Raw genomic sequence first — 15,958 nt, 5'->3', positions numbered from 1 at the left:
ACAACAAAGGTCTGGCAGCACTTTAAAAACTAACAAAATATGTAGATGGTATCATGAGCTTTCGTGGGCACAGCCCACTTCTTCAGAGATGACCAGAGTGTTGGATGTCCAGAACTAAAATGAATAGGGGAGAATAGAGAGGGGAGGGAGAAAAAAAAAGAAATGGGGTGGGAAGGAAGACAAGAAGAGGTAGTGGGTATAAAAATATCAAGGGGAAAGCTGAGCTGGAATGTAACAGGAAAAACAAATAGTCTATAAACACCTAAAGACTGGATACACAAGAGGCAGCTAAGAACCATTAGTAGGCAATAGAGAAGAAGAGTACTAGCACAGGCAGCAGCATGTGTGCGGGGAGGGGGAAGCACAAAGGGGTGCAGCTGGAAGCCAGTGCTCATGGTGAGCCGCTTGTCCCACCCCATCACTTCTCATGTAAACATCTGAAATCATGAAATTGACAAATTTCAAAATCTTCTGGCTGTGAAATTGATCAGAATGGGTGGTGAATTTGACAGGGCCCTGTGCATAGCAGGATTATTATTTGTACAAAAACAAAACCAGGAACTACAGCTGTAGACATACAGGCCCTGACCCTGAGATTTTCTAATCTAACAGGTAAGACAGGCATCAGTTAGCAGAAGAAAGAGAGGAAGGAACCCACCCAAGGTCACACAGCAGTTAAGCTATGCAGTCAGAAAGAGTCCCCCAAACCACTCAGTCCTAGTCCAGGGCCCTATCCACTGGACCGTGCTGCTTCAGAACAAATACTAATAAAGCTCACAAATCTTTCCATTTATCAGCCTCTAAATTAGGGAAATTCTGAAAAGCAGGAGGTAGCATCAAAAAGGACCAATGAAATTATTATTTTTCCTTAGATAACTCTTTCTTTTCCTCCACCTTCAAATGACTGATGCTGATATTGCTGTCAAGTCAAATGCCACTTTAAAAACACATGTGGAGAGCTGCGTGCTTACTATGAGCAGGACATCATCAGCTTCAATCTGTACCAGGCATGACACTGAATGATGACAACCTAAAGGTTACCCACAGGTCACAGAGCTTATCATTTGGCATGCCATGAAAAAGCCACTAAAATTCAAATTACAGGAGTACTCTACTACAGACTGAAGTCCAGCAACAAAATTCTCAAATTCTAAGGCATGCCAGGGTAATCCATTCCTGCATAAACATACAGCATAACCACAAAAGGAATGGTTAGAGTGAGATGCTATCTTAGTGGGATTTACTGGGGGGAGGGAGAGGAATTAAAATCTGTGCATAAGTGGATAAATTAGGTAATTTTACATCAGGTCCTCCTAGCTCCCCATCTCAACTGCACTGTTTTGAAAATGTAAGAAACGTTGATGGACCAGTTCAGTTCATCAATGCCAATATCGCACTGTATCACAGTGGCCAATAATTGATGCTTCAGAAGACAGACCTCTTCCCCTTCAATACAGCTAGCCAATTATGCAATGCTAGCTGTGAAGGCAAGCATTTCCTTCCTGATTGTACTGGTGCTGCTCTGTTTATGCCAAGAAGCATGACAATGGATTATCTTTGCCCCGGTTGGCATAGGTACTTACATTATAGGATGCTCATAACATTATCCAGTTTTTAAATATAAGTTTAGCCACCATATTTGGCTTTACCATTTTCCACTGAGGTCAGAGAGATTAAGTGAAGATATTTTTTCCCATGCACCACATATTCAATGAAGATATACCTTATTTGTAGTTTTTCATGAGCAAAAGTGATCCTATCACATTCTACCTCCTCCACCTCCCAAGATCCATCATTCCAAAATTCAGCCTCACAATCCTCTGCAACCATTGTAGTACAATCATCCCGACTCCTGAAGTTCCAACGCCTCTGTGGATGCTCATAACTTTTCTAATCAGCAGAAACTGACATGACTGTGGTTATGTCACACTGCTGCTATTCAGAACCCCCCAATCTACTGTGAAATTGACAAAAAATAGCATCAGTTACAATCTGGAGCTGCTTGGAAAGTCTATTAGCAAGAGTGGAGTCAGGGATTGAAACTATTCAGAGGCATGACACACACAGTTGGAAAACACATCCTTTCTGGCTACTAGGTGGTTCTTGTTGGGGACAAGAGTGTGGAAGAGAAGATAAGGCATTACCCTCAACCAATGTTTAGGGATAGCACGCTGACAGAAATTCCACAGAAACCACAGAAAGATTCTCACCAACAGAAGTTAGCCTGATAAAAGGTATTCTATCACCCATCCTGTTTCTCAATGTCCTCCCTAGCAGTTGAAATAGGGTTTGTCAGATGTCTTTTAAGTACTTCCCATCCTTTACATAAGCCTTTGGCTTGCAGACTTTTTTTTTTTTTGACAAATATTTCCAGCTCTGTTGCAACACTTATTCCTTCCCCACCAGCACCCGTAAACGGATGGCTTCTTGACTTGTGCACAGTTAGAATCTTTGTGAATTTCAAAACATGCTCTTTTGTGTCACAAGACCAAAGCAGAGAAACACCATAAACAGGAGGAAGCATGAAAAAAAAATTATTTGTAATATACTTGCACACTATGGTGCAATCCTAATTTAAAAGTCCATACCAACATTTCACCAAGTAGACAAAACATTTCAGAGATTAAAATGTACAATTTTTGTCCTTGTCAGCTAAGATAGGATATAGGGACAACCCTCAAAAAGTACTCACAGTCCTCTTCAAGTTATTATTTGAAAGCCACTTTATATCATATGTATGAATTTTGCTAAGACAAACAGAGGATTCTAAGTAATTGGTAGAGAAGGCTAGTTTACCATATGTTACCTGGACATATTAGCCACAAAATTCCTACTTAAAAAAAAATCATCACATCTCTACTAAGGATGTAAAAGAGTAGTTGATTAGTCAACTGCTTGCATTTCCCCACCCCACTTGCTGCCTATATATCAGAGGCAGCAAGGGGGGGAGGGGGCGGAGGAAGGGCCAGTGCTGGGGAGAACTGGCTTGGGAACTCTAGGGAGGGGGAGAGAGTCAGTGGAGACAGAGATGCAGCAGTGGCTACGGCTCTGCCTTTTAAATGTACTAAGAGCTGCCTGGTTCTTATTACATTTAAAGGGCAGAGTTGCAGCACGGGACCCAACGCGAGCCGGGACCGAAACATTCCCAGCTTGTGCCAGGTCTGGACCACTGCAGCTCTGCCTTTTAAATTAGTAAGAGCCATCTGTACTTTAAATGTAGTTAGAGTACAATCTGATAAGTCCTACTACATTTAAAAGGTAGGAGTGCAGCTCGGGACCCAGCACAAGCCAGGACTGAAGCAGTCCTGGCTCACACAGGATCCCAGACCTACCCCCACTGCGGCTCTGTAGTTTAAATATAGTAAGAGCCAGGCTGCCTGCACGCCCCGCTCCTATTACATTTAAACTGCAGAGTCGCAGTGGCTCCTTATCGACTAATTGTATACTCAATACAAATTGTATCGAGTACACGATTAGTCATTTACTCGTTACTTAAAACCCTTAATCTCTGTGTGGCGCCTTGAAAGTCAGTACACATGAACTTCAGAGGGGTAGCCAAGTTAGTCTGTAACAGGAAAAACTTAAAAAACAAATAAACTAGTAGCACCTTAAAGACTAACAAAACATGTAGATGGTATCATAAGCTTTCGTGAGTACAAGCCACTTCTTCAGATGACAGGAGTGTTCCAAGTCCAGATTCAAGAATACACATAGGAAGGTGGGAGGCAGGGGAGAAGGAAAAAATGGAGGGGAGGGAGAAAAAAAAAAAAAAAGAGAGAGATAGAAACCACCCGAAGCAAATATATGGCATTTGTGCAAAGGATTCTTAATTAATCTGCACCGTTACATTTAATATGCATTAATGTTATGGTTTACTCACTAAGCAAGTCTCTGGCTGTGTTTTACAGAGTTCCCAAGAGCACAAATGTCTGCAATGTAAAAAATTTTGGTGCGCATGTTTTGAATTTAGTCACTGACAGCAGTTTGCTGACTACAGCAGCATTAGCTGTGGGGAAAGGGTGGGGGAAAGAGTTAAAGAGAGGGACAGCTCAGCACACAGTCAATTGACTACATTTTAGTAAACATGCATATCATATGAATAAACCTTACATTACAAAAGGGAAGTCATTAAATTGGAATTCAGCATCTAAGAGGACACAGAAGAATCTCAGTTGTGAATGGCATTCTGACTTTCCAGCTGTCTTAAGTTTTCCCGTTTCCCAAGACCTGCATCACATGAACAATACAGACAGGCTTTACAGAGCTTTTTTTTTTTTAACCATTAAAAAATAATTTTCTTCCTTTTTTCCAAATTTACACAAATGTGAAAAATATGATAAAAGAACTCTATATTTAATTACATTAAGTTCATTAAATCACCAATTATTTACTCTCCAACAGGAGAGGAAACATTGGATTCAAAACCAATAATTGTATATCTAGCTGGATATTTTAGACCTCTTCGAACAAGTCTAGAATACCACAGAGATAGCTAACACCACAAGTGAGGGACAGCTAATTTTTTGTTTAGACCTCATCTACACAAAAAAGTTTTCTAGCTATACAGGTATAATCCCCTGTATGGAGTTACACCATCAAATGCCAGCAATGCCCTCACTGCAATGTATATTGGCCAAACTGGACAGTCTCTACAGGAAAGAATTAATGGACACAAATCAGATATCTGAAAAGGCAACACACAAAAACTTGTTGGAGAGCACTTTAATCTTCCTGGAAACTCATTAATGGATCTCCAAGTCTCTGTTTTGTTTCAGACCAATTCCACAAGCCAAACACACAGAGAAGGGTTGGAACTTAACTTCATTCACAGGTTTAATTCTTATGCAAATGATATCAATCAGGATATGGGATGGCTGACACATTATCTTCCACAACTTAATGACTTAACCAAACAAGAAAGGTGCTAATGGTTCTTGATGTCTGTGTAGAATCTGGTGTTGGGGTCATCTTTCTTTCCAAGTGCAAACTAATGGTTCTTATCAGTCTCTTGTAAGTATTTAGTTTTTATGATGCTACTAGACCAGTGGTCTCCAACCTTTTCACACCCAAGATCACTTTTTAAATCTCAGGACAGGGGAAGATCTACTGTCCCGCCCCTTCCTTGAAGACCCACTCTCTCTATTCTCCTCCTGTCCATCACTTGCTATCCCCAGCCCTTACTTACACACTCTGATAAACAGTTTATTTTTAAATTATGTGACATATAAAATTAAAATCACGTGTTTATAGTTATGAAATAAATGGTCTGGTTTTTATTCATGCTATTTAAATCTAAAATGAAGCATTTATAATTATACATTTTGTGGGGACAGAGTTCTGCGGCTGGGGGCAGGGGAGAGGGAACAGGGTGCTGGGAGGGCAGAGGACAGGGTTCTGCAGCTGGGGACAGGGTGCCAGTGGGGACAGAATTCAGAGAGTGAGGACGGGAGTGGGGACAGAGTTCTGTAGCTGGGGACGGTAATGGGGACAGAGTTCTGTAGCTGAGGACAGGGGAGCGGGGTGCCAGAGGCAGCAGAGAGTCCCCTGCATCTGCCTCCTCCCAGGATTCTCCCCCCCCCAGAGGAAAGCTAGCACATGCCTCCTCTGGGCCCAATTCCCTCTTCCCTCCCCCCCACGGCGCAGGGAAACCCTGCGCGTGCTTGCCCCGGGGCCAACCCCCCTCTCCCGCAGCACGGCACAGCCAACCCCCTCCTGCATCATGGCCAACCCCCACGCCTGCCCTGGGGCCAAACCCCCCTTCCACAGCGCGGCCCAGCCCGGCCAATCCCCGCCCCGCAGCGCGGCCAACACCCGCGGGTGCCTGCCCCGGGACTGAGCCTCCTCTCCGTCGGCGGGGGCCAAACCCCCGTGGGAGCCTTCCCCGGGGCCAAATCCCCCTCCCGCCATGCGGACAAACCCCCGCAGGAGCCTCCCCACACCAAACTCCGGGGCTGACCCCCGCTGCCACGGTGCAGGGAAATCCCTGTGCTCAACTCACCCCTCCCAGGAAAGCCGCTGGACTCCTCTTCTGGAGCCGACGCCCCCTCCCCCAGCACGTGACAGAGCTGTGGGAGGGGAGCAGCCTGCACGGAGCCCCCGGAAGTGACGCGGGCTTCACCCAGGACTTCCATCCACCCCACGGGAAGCCGGCACTACACTAGAGGTAGGGTAGTGATAGGAAAATAGAGGGTGGGGGTGCCCAAACGCCTCGCGATCGACCAGTCGATCGTGATCGACAGGTTGGTGACCACGATACTAGACTATTTGTTGTTTAAGTTTTTCCTGTTACAGATTAACTCGGCTATGCCTCTGAAGCTTATCTACTCACTGTCTTTTTTTCTTCCTCCCCTCCATTTTTTTCCCCTCCCTCCTCCCCTTATCTATTCTTGGATCTGGACTTCCAAGACTCCTGTCATCTGAAGAAGTGGGTTGTACCCACAAAAGCTCACGATACCATCTACATGTTTTGTTAGTTTTTAAGGTGCTGCTAGATTATTTGTTGTTTTTTAAGTTTTTCCCGTGTAGGTAAGGCCTAAGAGTGCCTACAAGGACATTACGTAAGTGTAATTACACTGGTTTAAATTCATATCCAAGATTATACTGAAAAAACAAAACTCCACAACTTTTCCCATGTAGATTTACATGAAGAGAAGCAACATTTGGGCTAAGTAAATGACTTTAATTATTAAGACTTGTTTTGCTAATCTTCACTCACAACGTTTACAAGCTTCAGAGGGGTAACCGAGTTAATCTGTAACAGGAAAAACTTAAAAAACAACAAATAGTCTAGCAGCATCTTAAAGACTAACAAAACATGTAGATGCTATCATGAGCTTTCATGGGTGCAACCCACATTCTTGCTTGATCTCTGGAACAAGAACTTAAATTAGCCATTTGTAAATATACTAGGCTTTCTATGCCCCCCAGAAGTTCCAAGTTTTCCTTGCATACAACCCAAAAGATAGCTGTTAGGAGAAAAGCCACTTCAATCAATTATCAAAACTAAAATTCAAGAGAGGAGAGGGGGCTAGAAAAAAAAAACATTTTCCCTGGGGAACTTAAGATAGAGAGAGGAGAAAAAAATTATAAAAGCTAAAAAATAATTTTGCTCAAGAAAATCTGAACATATAACATGATTTCCAAAAAACACTTTTAGAAAGCCCTTTTAATGGTAAGTACCATCTTATGCCAACATAAGCCAGAGGCTCTGGTTAAATCATTGAAGGAAAACTGCTGCACAGTCACCATATTAGATCTATGTAGATTACACACAGAAATTTGAAGTGCTAGTTCCCAAAAGAAAGATCACTCTTATTTGCTCCTGTGCTCTGGAAGAAAAGGTAAACAGCAGGTAAGAAAAGGAAAGAGAGAAATAACCGAAAAAAGACACACAAGGGAGACTGATACTAATATGTTAGAATTAAACAGGCCCTTATTCTGCAGCACAGATCCTCCATGGCCTCACATACATTGACACAGTGGCTATATTAGGAATATGATGGCTCTTCACACATGGAGATACGCGTATTACTAGGAGTAATTAAATTAGATAAATTTTGGCAACTCTACCAGAGCATTATGGAAATGCACACACCCAAACCTTGTCTGAAGGCTTCTAAAAGATCAACTGTTGGAGCAATAATAATAATAAAGGAAAAATAAGCCTATGCAAAAACTACTCATGAGCCACAAAGTATTACAAGTTTCAGGAGTCCAAACAGCATAAAGTTTGATTGTTCCTTCCTCATTTTAAGGCTATATTGGAAAGAGGAAAAATCATTTATAGGGGCAAGCATTAGCTGCATTGTATGTATTAGGCTAGCTGCCTATAAAATTTAAGTGAAAACCACAACCCATTTTAATCACAGAAATGGTGAAATTTAACACAATTTCTTTCAGAGCATCATCTGTTGAGAGTGTGAAACTAAGCTCGATCATCAAAATGTCGCCCATTTTATGTCATCATTTCAGACACCCTATCACCAAAGAACAATTCAGTACCAGACCTGGCAACATGAAGCCAGGCCACTGACACTTTTACCAAAACACTTGGGGAAAATGCATGCTAAGATCATGCTGCAGAATAGTTGCAAAGCTGCAAAAAAAGCATAATCAGGATACAGACCTTGACAGACATATGCCCACCATGTGAAAAGTATTTCTTTAAGTATGAATTTAACAGCTACAGAGCAATCTTTTATTTTTAATCCCATGTCAAGTCTTTCAGATACAGCAGACACTTGATCCATCTTCCATGTATGTTTCACCTATTTCCCTAGCAGATCATGCTGGGCTACTCCCCAGGAAGGTTTGCTGTTAGAACTTATCATCTTCTAGTAAGCATCAATCCAATACTTCAACTGGTAACAGGCATGCTGAGTAATTACACTATTCACTGAGCAGGTGGGTGACAGATTCCAACTTACATTTTTTGGAAGATGGAAACATGACATGTTAAGTCAAAATGCCCCTTTCCTGCATTTGTCAAGTAATTTGCTTTATGAGGTGGGGGGCAGTGTCATTCAGGGCATTAAGTTCAATTACTTGAGTCACAGATTTATGTGACCTGAGGCAACTCATTCAGGGGGAGATATTTAAAAGCACCTAAACACGTAGACATACAAGTCGTCAGAATGAACCTGACCCACTGACTTGTGGGCCTCAATCCCATTGACACTTTTGATTATCTCCTCCTAAATTTGTCTCAGTCACCTATCTGTAACATGGGAATAGATACATTCGGACCTAGAAGGACGTTGTGAGGTTATAGCCTTACAAATATCTATGACTCACTCTGGTACTTTAATGATTGTTGTCACGTGAGTAAGATACACATCTCCACCAGCATTATTTTTATATTCACAACAGACATAGCAAGCCCAGAGGTGTTGAGGCTATGGACTGCCAAGCCACATCTTGGCACAAATTAAGTACTGACTACTTTCTAACTTTATCATGCTATAGCTCAAGAACAGCCAACACTGGAAAAAACAGTGACACCCTAAGAAATAGCTTCAGTAGCACCATAATCAGCAACACATGCACTGATCCAAATTCCTTTTCAGCAGCTCTATCATCATTTTCTAAATCATATCATGTGTTAGCCCAAAGATGTGTGGCTGGCATTCTGAGGGTAAACTCTGTTGGACAAGGTCTTCAGATGGCACTGCAAGGTACAGAATACAGTCATGGTGCTCTAATAAATGTGCCATGTTGTTGCACCAGAGCATGGCCCAGACTGCTCTGCAATAGTGCCATACTACAACATGCCACATGCACACAGGAGCAGCTTTATTCCTCACTGCATCCAAGGGCCAAACTTGGAATTCTTGGAGGCGAATTCTTCCTCTTCCTCACCTCTCTGCTCTCAACCTAAGGACTAGAGCTCCAGCTGCAAACCACATGTGGCAGTGTAGGGAGAGCAGGGGCCAAAACAGCTCAATCACCAACCCCAACTCGTCCTGGGCAGAAGCAAACTCGCCTACTGGCTCCATGCATCCAGAAGTATGGGGAAAGTCTTAACTAAGAGGGTGCTTCAGCACAGCCTGCAATGTGCCCCTGAGGAAAGCAAGCCCCGGCCCATTGTGTGTACACACCTTCCTTTCCTCTTGCTGGACCACACACAGGGAGGAGAAAGCGCTGCAAACAGCCCTTCGCCTTCCCCTCCCCAGCCTGGTGCGTGGGAGTGGGGGCGAGAGAAGGGGGCAGCTTCCACTGCAACCCCCCAGCCTGGTGCATGGGGGGAGAGGGGCGCAGCACACTGCCCACACACACACACACACGCCCCGCTCCCCAGCCTCGTGCGCACAAGGAGAGGGCGGTACCCACGGCCCCCCTCCCTGGCGAGCCCGGGGACGGAGCCGCCACTGCCGCCCCGCTCGCCCGCACTCACCCGCCGAGCCCAGCAGCAGCCACAGCAGCCACATGGCCCCGCGCGGCCGCCCCGCAAACTTTGTGCCCGCTCCGTGCGCCCGCCGAGTCTCCGCCCGAGCCCGGCCCAGACGCTGCGGGCCCCGGGCGGACGGGGGCGGGGCCGGAGGAGGGGCCCTGCCTGCAGTCACCGAGCGCAGCCCCGGCCCAGACCCTGGCTCCGGGCCCGCCCCCTGCGCCCGGTGCGTCGCTCGTCCCCTGCTGGGGCACCTGGGGCAGCAAGGGGGTTACTCCTGCGCACCCCCAGCACAGCGAGTGCGGGTAGCGCCTGCTCCCCTGCCCGGCGCACACGGGGAGGAGGGTTATGACACCTCGCGTTAGGGCTGCCCAATTCCTAACCCCTCTCCCAACCCCTTCCCTGAAGCTCCGCCCCTGCTCTCTTCATCCTTCTCCCTCTGCTGCTCAGTCTCCCCCCACTCCCCTCTCTGGCTCATTTTCACCTGGGGGGGCAGGAGCCTCGGATGCAGGAGGGGTGAGGACAAGGACATAGGGTGCAAGCGGGGGCTGCAGGCTGAGGCAGGGGGTTGGGGTGCAGTGGGGGGTTCTGGGAGGAGGTGTGGGTGCAAGAGGGGGCTCAGCGCTTGGTATAGGACTGAGGTGCAGGAGGAGGTGTGAGGTAGGGGCTCTTGGAGGGAGTCGGAGAGCGAGTTCAAGGTTGAGGACTAGGGGCAGCAGAAGGCGTTGCAGGGAGCAGGATCCAGGCAGCATTCGTTTGTGTGGTTCTTGGGAAGTAGCCAACATGTCCCTCACCTTTGTGGTGGAGGCATGGCCAGGTGGCTGGGCATAGTGTCTCCACTCAAACCCAACAGGAGCCACATGGCTCCATGCAGCCACTTTGCAAATTTTCTGCCTGTTCCATGTGCCAGTGAGTCTCTGCCAACTCCCGTTGGCTGTGATTCCCAGCCAGTGAGAAGCTCTGAGCTGGCACTTGGGGCAGACACAGCCCACAAAGCCTCCCTGGCCACACCTTCACTACGGGGTGCAGGAACATGTTGCCACTTGCAGGAAGGCACGTGGAGTTGGATAAGGATCATGCCAGCCCTGCACCAACCAGACTTTTGCTGACTAGAGTTGCCAAATCCCTTTTCAATTGGGTATTCTGGTAAAAACTAGACACATAACTCTATCTCCCCCTGCCCTTCGCCCATCTGGTGCACACAATGGCAGAATGAGGTACTAGCTGCTACTGCATTTTCTCCCTGTTACATGGCCTGGGAAACTGCAACTCCTGTCTATTCCCAGATTGTTCAGAGCCCAGGGCCTATCTCAAAGTCCCATCAAGAAACTATTCTCTAGTTCTTTTCCTGTCATTCACTCATGATAGAAAAACAGCAGCAGCAGACACACAAACCATCATGGATGGCCAGTGACATGGCCACCTGGTGCCGTTAGTGCCTGGCCTCTTGCCTTATGCCCCCCTCACACCTGCAGAAGCCCCACTCCAGACTACTCAGCTGGGGACAAGGCTCCAGCCCTGGTGTGCTGCAGCTTTAATGTCCACAGCTCCTGGATGACATGGCCACTGCCCCCACAGACCCAGGGCTCCGGGCCTCAGAGCACTGGGCAGGCAACACATCTCATCCCATTTCCCTGACCCCATTTCCCTGACCCCATTTCCCTGGCCTGTGGGAGGAATCACAATAGGCTGCGGATACTCAGCGCACCCCTGCCTACAGTACGCGACGCCCATTCTAGTCTATCAATACTGTATTAACCTGTAAATGAGCCAGACAGATTCCAGGTAGGTGTTTGTCAGTGTCCCGCTGAGACAGAGAGACCTTGGCATGATCTTGTGACTAGTCTGCCAACATCACAGCATGTACTTGAGAAATTTTTAGCTTATATAAATAAGGTAAAGCATTGTATAAGCATACGTAGAGGGGCACTATAAGAGTTTCTGTAATCTACCTGGGATGAAAGAAATGTAAATTTATTACAGGTACTGTTATTGAAACCCCCCACCCCCCATCCGGCCCCTCAAGGCAGGATTTTGGCGGGGGGGGGGGGGTGATACAACAGTACCTATAAAAATTTAAATGTGGGGTGGAGTGTGGGGAGCTCAAGGCAAGGAGGTTGGGGAGTGTTGGGCTGTGCGGGGCTCAGGGCAAGGAATGGGGATGTTTGTTGACGGAGTCGGGGCAGAGGCTAGAGGATGAGGAGGGCTCATGGCAGGGTGTAAGGGTGCAACAGTCAGGGTTGGGGATAAAAGGAGGGGCTCAGGGCTAGGGGCTGTGTGGGGGGGATGCAAGACTCAGGGTTCGAAGTATGAGGAGGGGCTTAGGGATGGGGATGTGTGGGGTGAAGAAGTCAGGATTGGGGGTATGAGGAAGGGCAAGGGGCCAGTTCTCAATAATACATCCCTCTTACTGATAAAATTCAAGCATCAAAAATGCCCGTCAGTTGCTGTTTTCAATGCATATGAAATGCCTCTAGTCTCTCACTGAGGCAACCCAACTAGAGAGTGATTGCAGCTATGAGTCTAACCCAAAGCATATTTAACTCAAGCAGAACAGCTTCAACACACAAGATAGTAAAAAGCCCAAGGGTATTAGAGAACAGCGCCAGGCACTAAGCAGCCTCAAACCTACAGATCAAGCCCATAGCCAAACCTCCAGGCTATGCTCTACTCATGTTCTGCCCAGACCCTTCCCACTCCTTACTGCCGCCCTCTTCTTGCTGCTCACCATTCCAGCCAAAACCCTGGACCCAAATGTAGTAAATGACATTTGTAAAAAACACTCTTCTAAAATGTCTTTCTAAAGAAAATTGAGCATGTTTTCCACTGTATGCCAGACATTGAAGACTGGACATGCAAAAGGTACCTAACTAAAAAGCACTTAATTTGTGAATAAAAAAATGTCAACCAAGAGGTTTTTTTATATATGCTGAAATTTGTCAGAGATTTATTTGCAAAAACTTTATAATAAGGGCAAATCAGTTGTCCTGTTGAATACAACATTAAATAATATGGAATACACGATGCAGCTCTTTTTTGTTTTATACTTTCCTCGTACAATTTATAAGCTGATTTTATATTTCAAATGATTTTATATTTCAATCGTTCCAGATTACTATTATTGAATCTCACTGAACATTGACATTATTTTAAATTAGTCAGAGTGGGTTAGTGTGTTCATAACAAAGGCCATTGCTTTTAGAAAAATGGAACACTAATTAGTGTGATTTTCATAATAAAACATGTTAATGGAATTTTGCTGTATGTTGATGTGAAAAATATTTTAGGCATAAAATATTGGTGGAGGGTTCTCTTAAAACTAGTTGATCAAATAGTCAGAAATAAAAAGCAAACTCATTTGTTCAACTATCTGGAAGAAAAGAAATGTCTCTTTCAGGGCTCTTTCCAACTGGAGATGAAAGAGGTGTAGGAATATATAAAAGCTTCGGACAGGAAGATTTTGGAAGCAAGTTTTTATACTATCGTAATTAAAATTAAAATGTGTATTTTAGCGAAGGGTGGTCTTTTGAAGACTTTATTTAAAAAACTGTATGTCTGAAGATCCAAGCATTTAAGGCTAAAGCTGAATTTGCAGATTGTGCATCTAAATATCTATGCAAGGATTTTTTTGGTGATGTGATTTTATAATCTTCAGCAACAAACTAATAAAATAACTAATGAAATAAATAAAACAACTTTTAAACTAACTGTGCACAACTGTTTTTGTCAGTAAATTCAGGGTTGGCACATGCCTGATAAATGGTTTCATTACCACTTAATGGCTCTTTCACAGGTTCAATGTTATGCTAATAGATCTGGCAAGATGAAAAGCTTTTCACTTTTTAAGTTAACAGCTCCACTTCAGGGGAAGAGTCACCAGTCTGCAAGTAGCAACAGCTTGCTGTGGGAGCCTTCAGGAATGGTCAGAATCGGGATAGGAAAAGGAGAGGGGTTGAGCACAAAGGCACAGGGAACTCATTGCCTCTCCTTGCCTCTTATGGCTGCCACTCATGCTTACAAGCAGCTCTACTGTAGTGCACTCTGTTTAGTTTAAGCATGTGGTTCCTAGCTGCACTCACGAGGGTTGCCAGAGGGTCTCCCAAAAAATACTGAACACATGGGCTAAAAATTTGTCAAGCCAAAAAAAAAAAAAAAAGCCACCCACACAGAACACACATCCTGTGTGGCTACTACCAAGAGCCAGCAAGCTGGGAACAAAGGGGGAGGCAGCAGAGCCTGCTCTGCAAAGCAGCTGCCTGCTACCCAAAGCAGAGAGAGGCAGACCCCGGGGCAATACAATGGCAGGGCGGGGGGAGGGGTGACCATGGGTAGGAAGGTGACTCCCCCATAGCCAGGTCTTTGGGTGTCCCAGTGGGAAGAAAAAATTCCACCCCCGTCAGTTTTGGCTGAGAGCCTATGGAAGGCACCTAAACACAACTACAAAGTATCTGTGGGCTTCTCTCCTGGACTACGGCATCACAACGCACTTGAACAGTGCTCAGGAGCAGGGACAGGGCTTCTCCTCCTCCCCAAGGCATCACTCCTCCTCAGACGCAATCAGCTGAGGACTCCCAGCGCCAATTGCACCCCCTGCCAGCCACTCCCCTCACCCCTGCCCGGCTTCTGTACGCAACCAGAGGCTCCCAGCGCCGATCGTGGCCCTGCCTCCCATCCTGGGACTGCCTCTGATTGGGTGCAGAAGCCTGGTGGGGACAGGGGGAGTGGCTGGGACTGCTAGCCAGTCCCTCTGCCTGGCTTCTGCATGCAACCACAGGCTCCCAGCTGGGAGGCGGGGCTGCAATCGGTGCTGGGAGCCTCTGGTTGTGTGCAGAAGCTGGGCGGGGGGACTGGCTGGGAGTCCCAGACACTTTCCCCACCCATACCAGGCTTTTGCACGCTACCACGGGCTCCCAGCGCTGATCACAGCCCCGCCTCCCAGCCACTCCCCCCACCTCTGCCAGGCTTCCATCCAGCGCTCATCCGGAAAAACAGAAAATACCAGACATTGCACAGGTCCAGTATTTTCTGAATTTTTTTACCGGACAGAGGACGCAAAAACTGGACTGTCCAATAGAATACCGGACACCTGGCAATCCTAGATAGTGCACTACGCCTATCACATGCATGCGCATACATAAGATCTCATACAAACAAATAATACGCTACCACCTATGTTTACACCCAAAAGAAAAAGCAGTTACACAGATTACAAGCTAAAATCAAATGATGGTAATGCACTGTATTGCCAGTGAATAAGGATGTTTTATGTAAATCCCCAGCTCCTAGAAACATGAGAAAATAAGACTTTTACAATATATTTTTATTTGATTTTCTTATGTGCATTTCTAGCCTTCATGGTTGCAGAGAAAAGTTTAAAACCATGTCTTGTGTTCACCCAATGTTAGGATATTTTTGTGGCTTGACTCATGATTTTTGAGGTTCGGGTTAACAATACTGATTCTTCCAGTAACACACTGTAATAATTTCTAGGCAGTGATATTAAGCTTTTGTTAATATATTTAGGGCAGATTCTATTGCCCAAGGAACAGCTGGTGTGTATGCATGGCAAGGGGCAGTGAATCTGCACCCTTTTTTGCATCTCATACCACTCTTGCATGAAGGGATCCTTCTGCAACCTAGAAAGGGGGTCAAAACTAAAGGCTAATAGTCTTCCAAGGTTCATGCTCTTTCTCCTTTCCACAGTTAGGTAAGGCATTGTGGTTTCTCACGGTGACAGTTCTCAGGGTACCCAGGGCTGTAAGTAACTCTGTTACTGCTCTATCTCCAGCAAGAGGGAGAGCTGATTTTGCTTAACTGGTTGCCAGCTGCCTGACATCTCAAAGCTGTCACCACCCAAGGACTCTCCTCTAGGCTAAACCGGCCCTTCCTTTGCCTTGCAGGTAGTAGCCTCTATGAAGTGTTAACCAGTAGTGTCCAACCCCTTCTTCAATTAACACTGTAGTAACACCAAGGGATCCTGTGATTCAACACAGGATCCTCTCCCTGAATTACACCACAGCACTAAGATATACTCATAGTGTAAACAAAAATAAGTTTGTCAACGATTCAAGA

General features: G+C 45.8%; 1 protein-coding gene across 4 annotated transcripts in view; it reads right to left on the bottom strand.

Moving 5' to 3' along the window:
* LDLRAD3 (low density lipoprotein receptor class A domain containing 3) overlaps positions 1–10,096 on the bottom strand; it is a 181,770-nt gene extending 171,674 nt beyond the window's left edge. Inside the window, exon 1 of one of the 4 annotated variants that reach the window (XM_075927498.2) lies at positions 9,893–10,096. In XM_075927498.2, the coding sequence (XP_075783613.1) occupies positions 9,893–9,926 (34 nt within the window). In that variant the 5' untranslated portion in view covers positions 9,927–10,096. The remainder of the gene's footprint in view (positions 1–9,892) is intronic. The other 3 variants (XM_089778546.1, XM_075927497.2, XM_075927495.2) reach the window with 3 other exon arrangements.
* Between the last annotated feature and the right edge of the window lie 5,862 nt (positions 10,097–15,958).

The sequence above is a fragment of the Pelodiscus sinensis genome, chromosome 5 (assembly GCF_052426305.1).
Source record: "Pelodiscus sinensis isolate ZL-2025 chromosome 5, ASM5242630v1, whole genome shotgun sequence".
NCBI classification, from domain to species: Eukaryota; Metazoa; Chordata; order Testudines; family Trionychidae; genus Pelodiscus; species Pelodiscus sinensis.
Note: the sequence above shows the minus strand (reverse complement) of the source record. Positions and strands in the feature narration are given on the sequence as shown.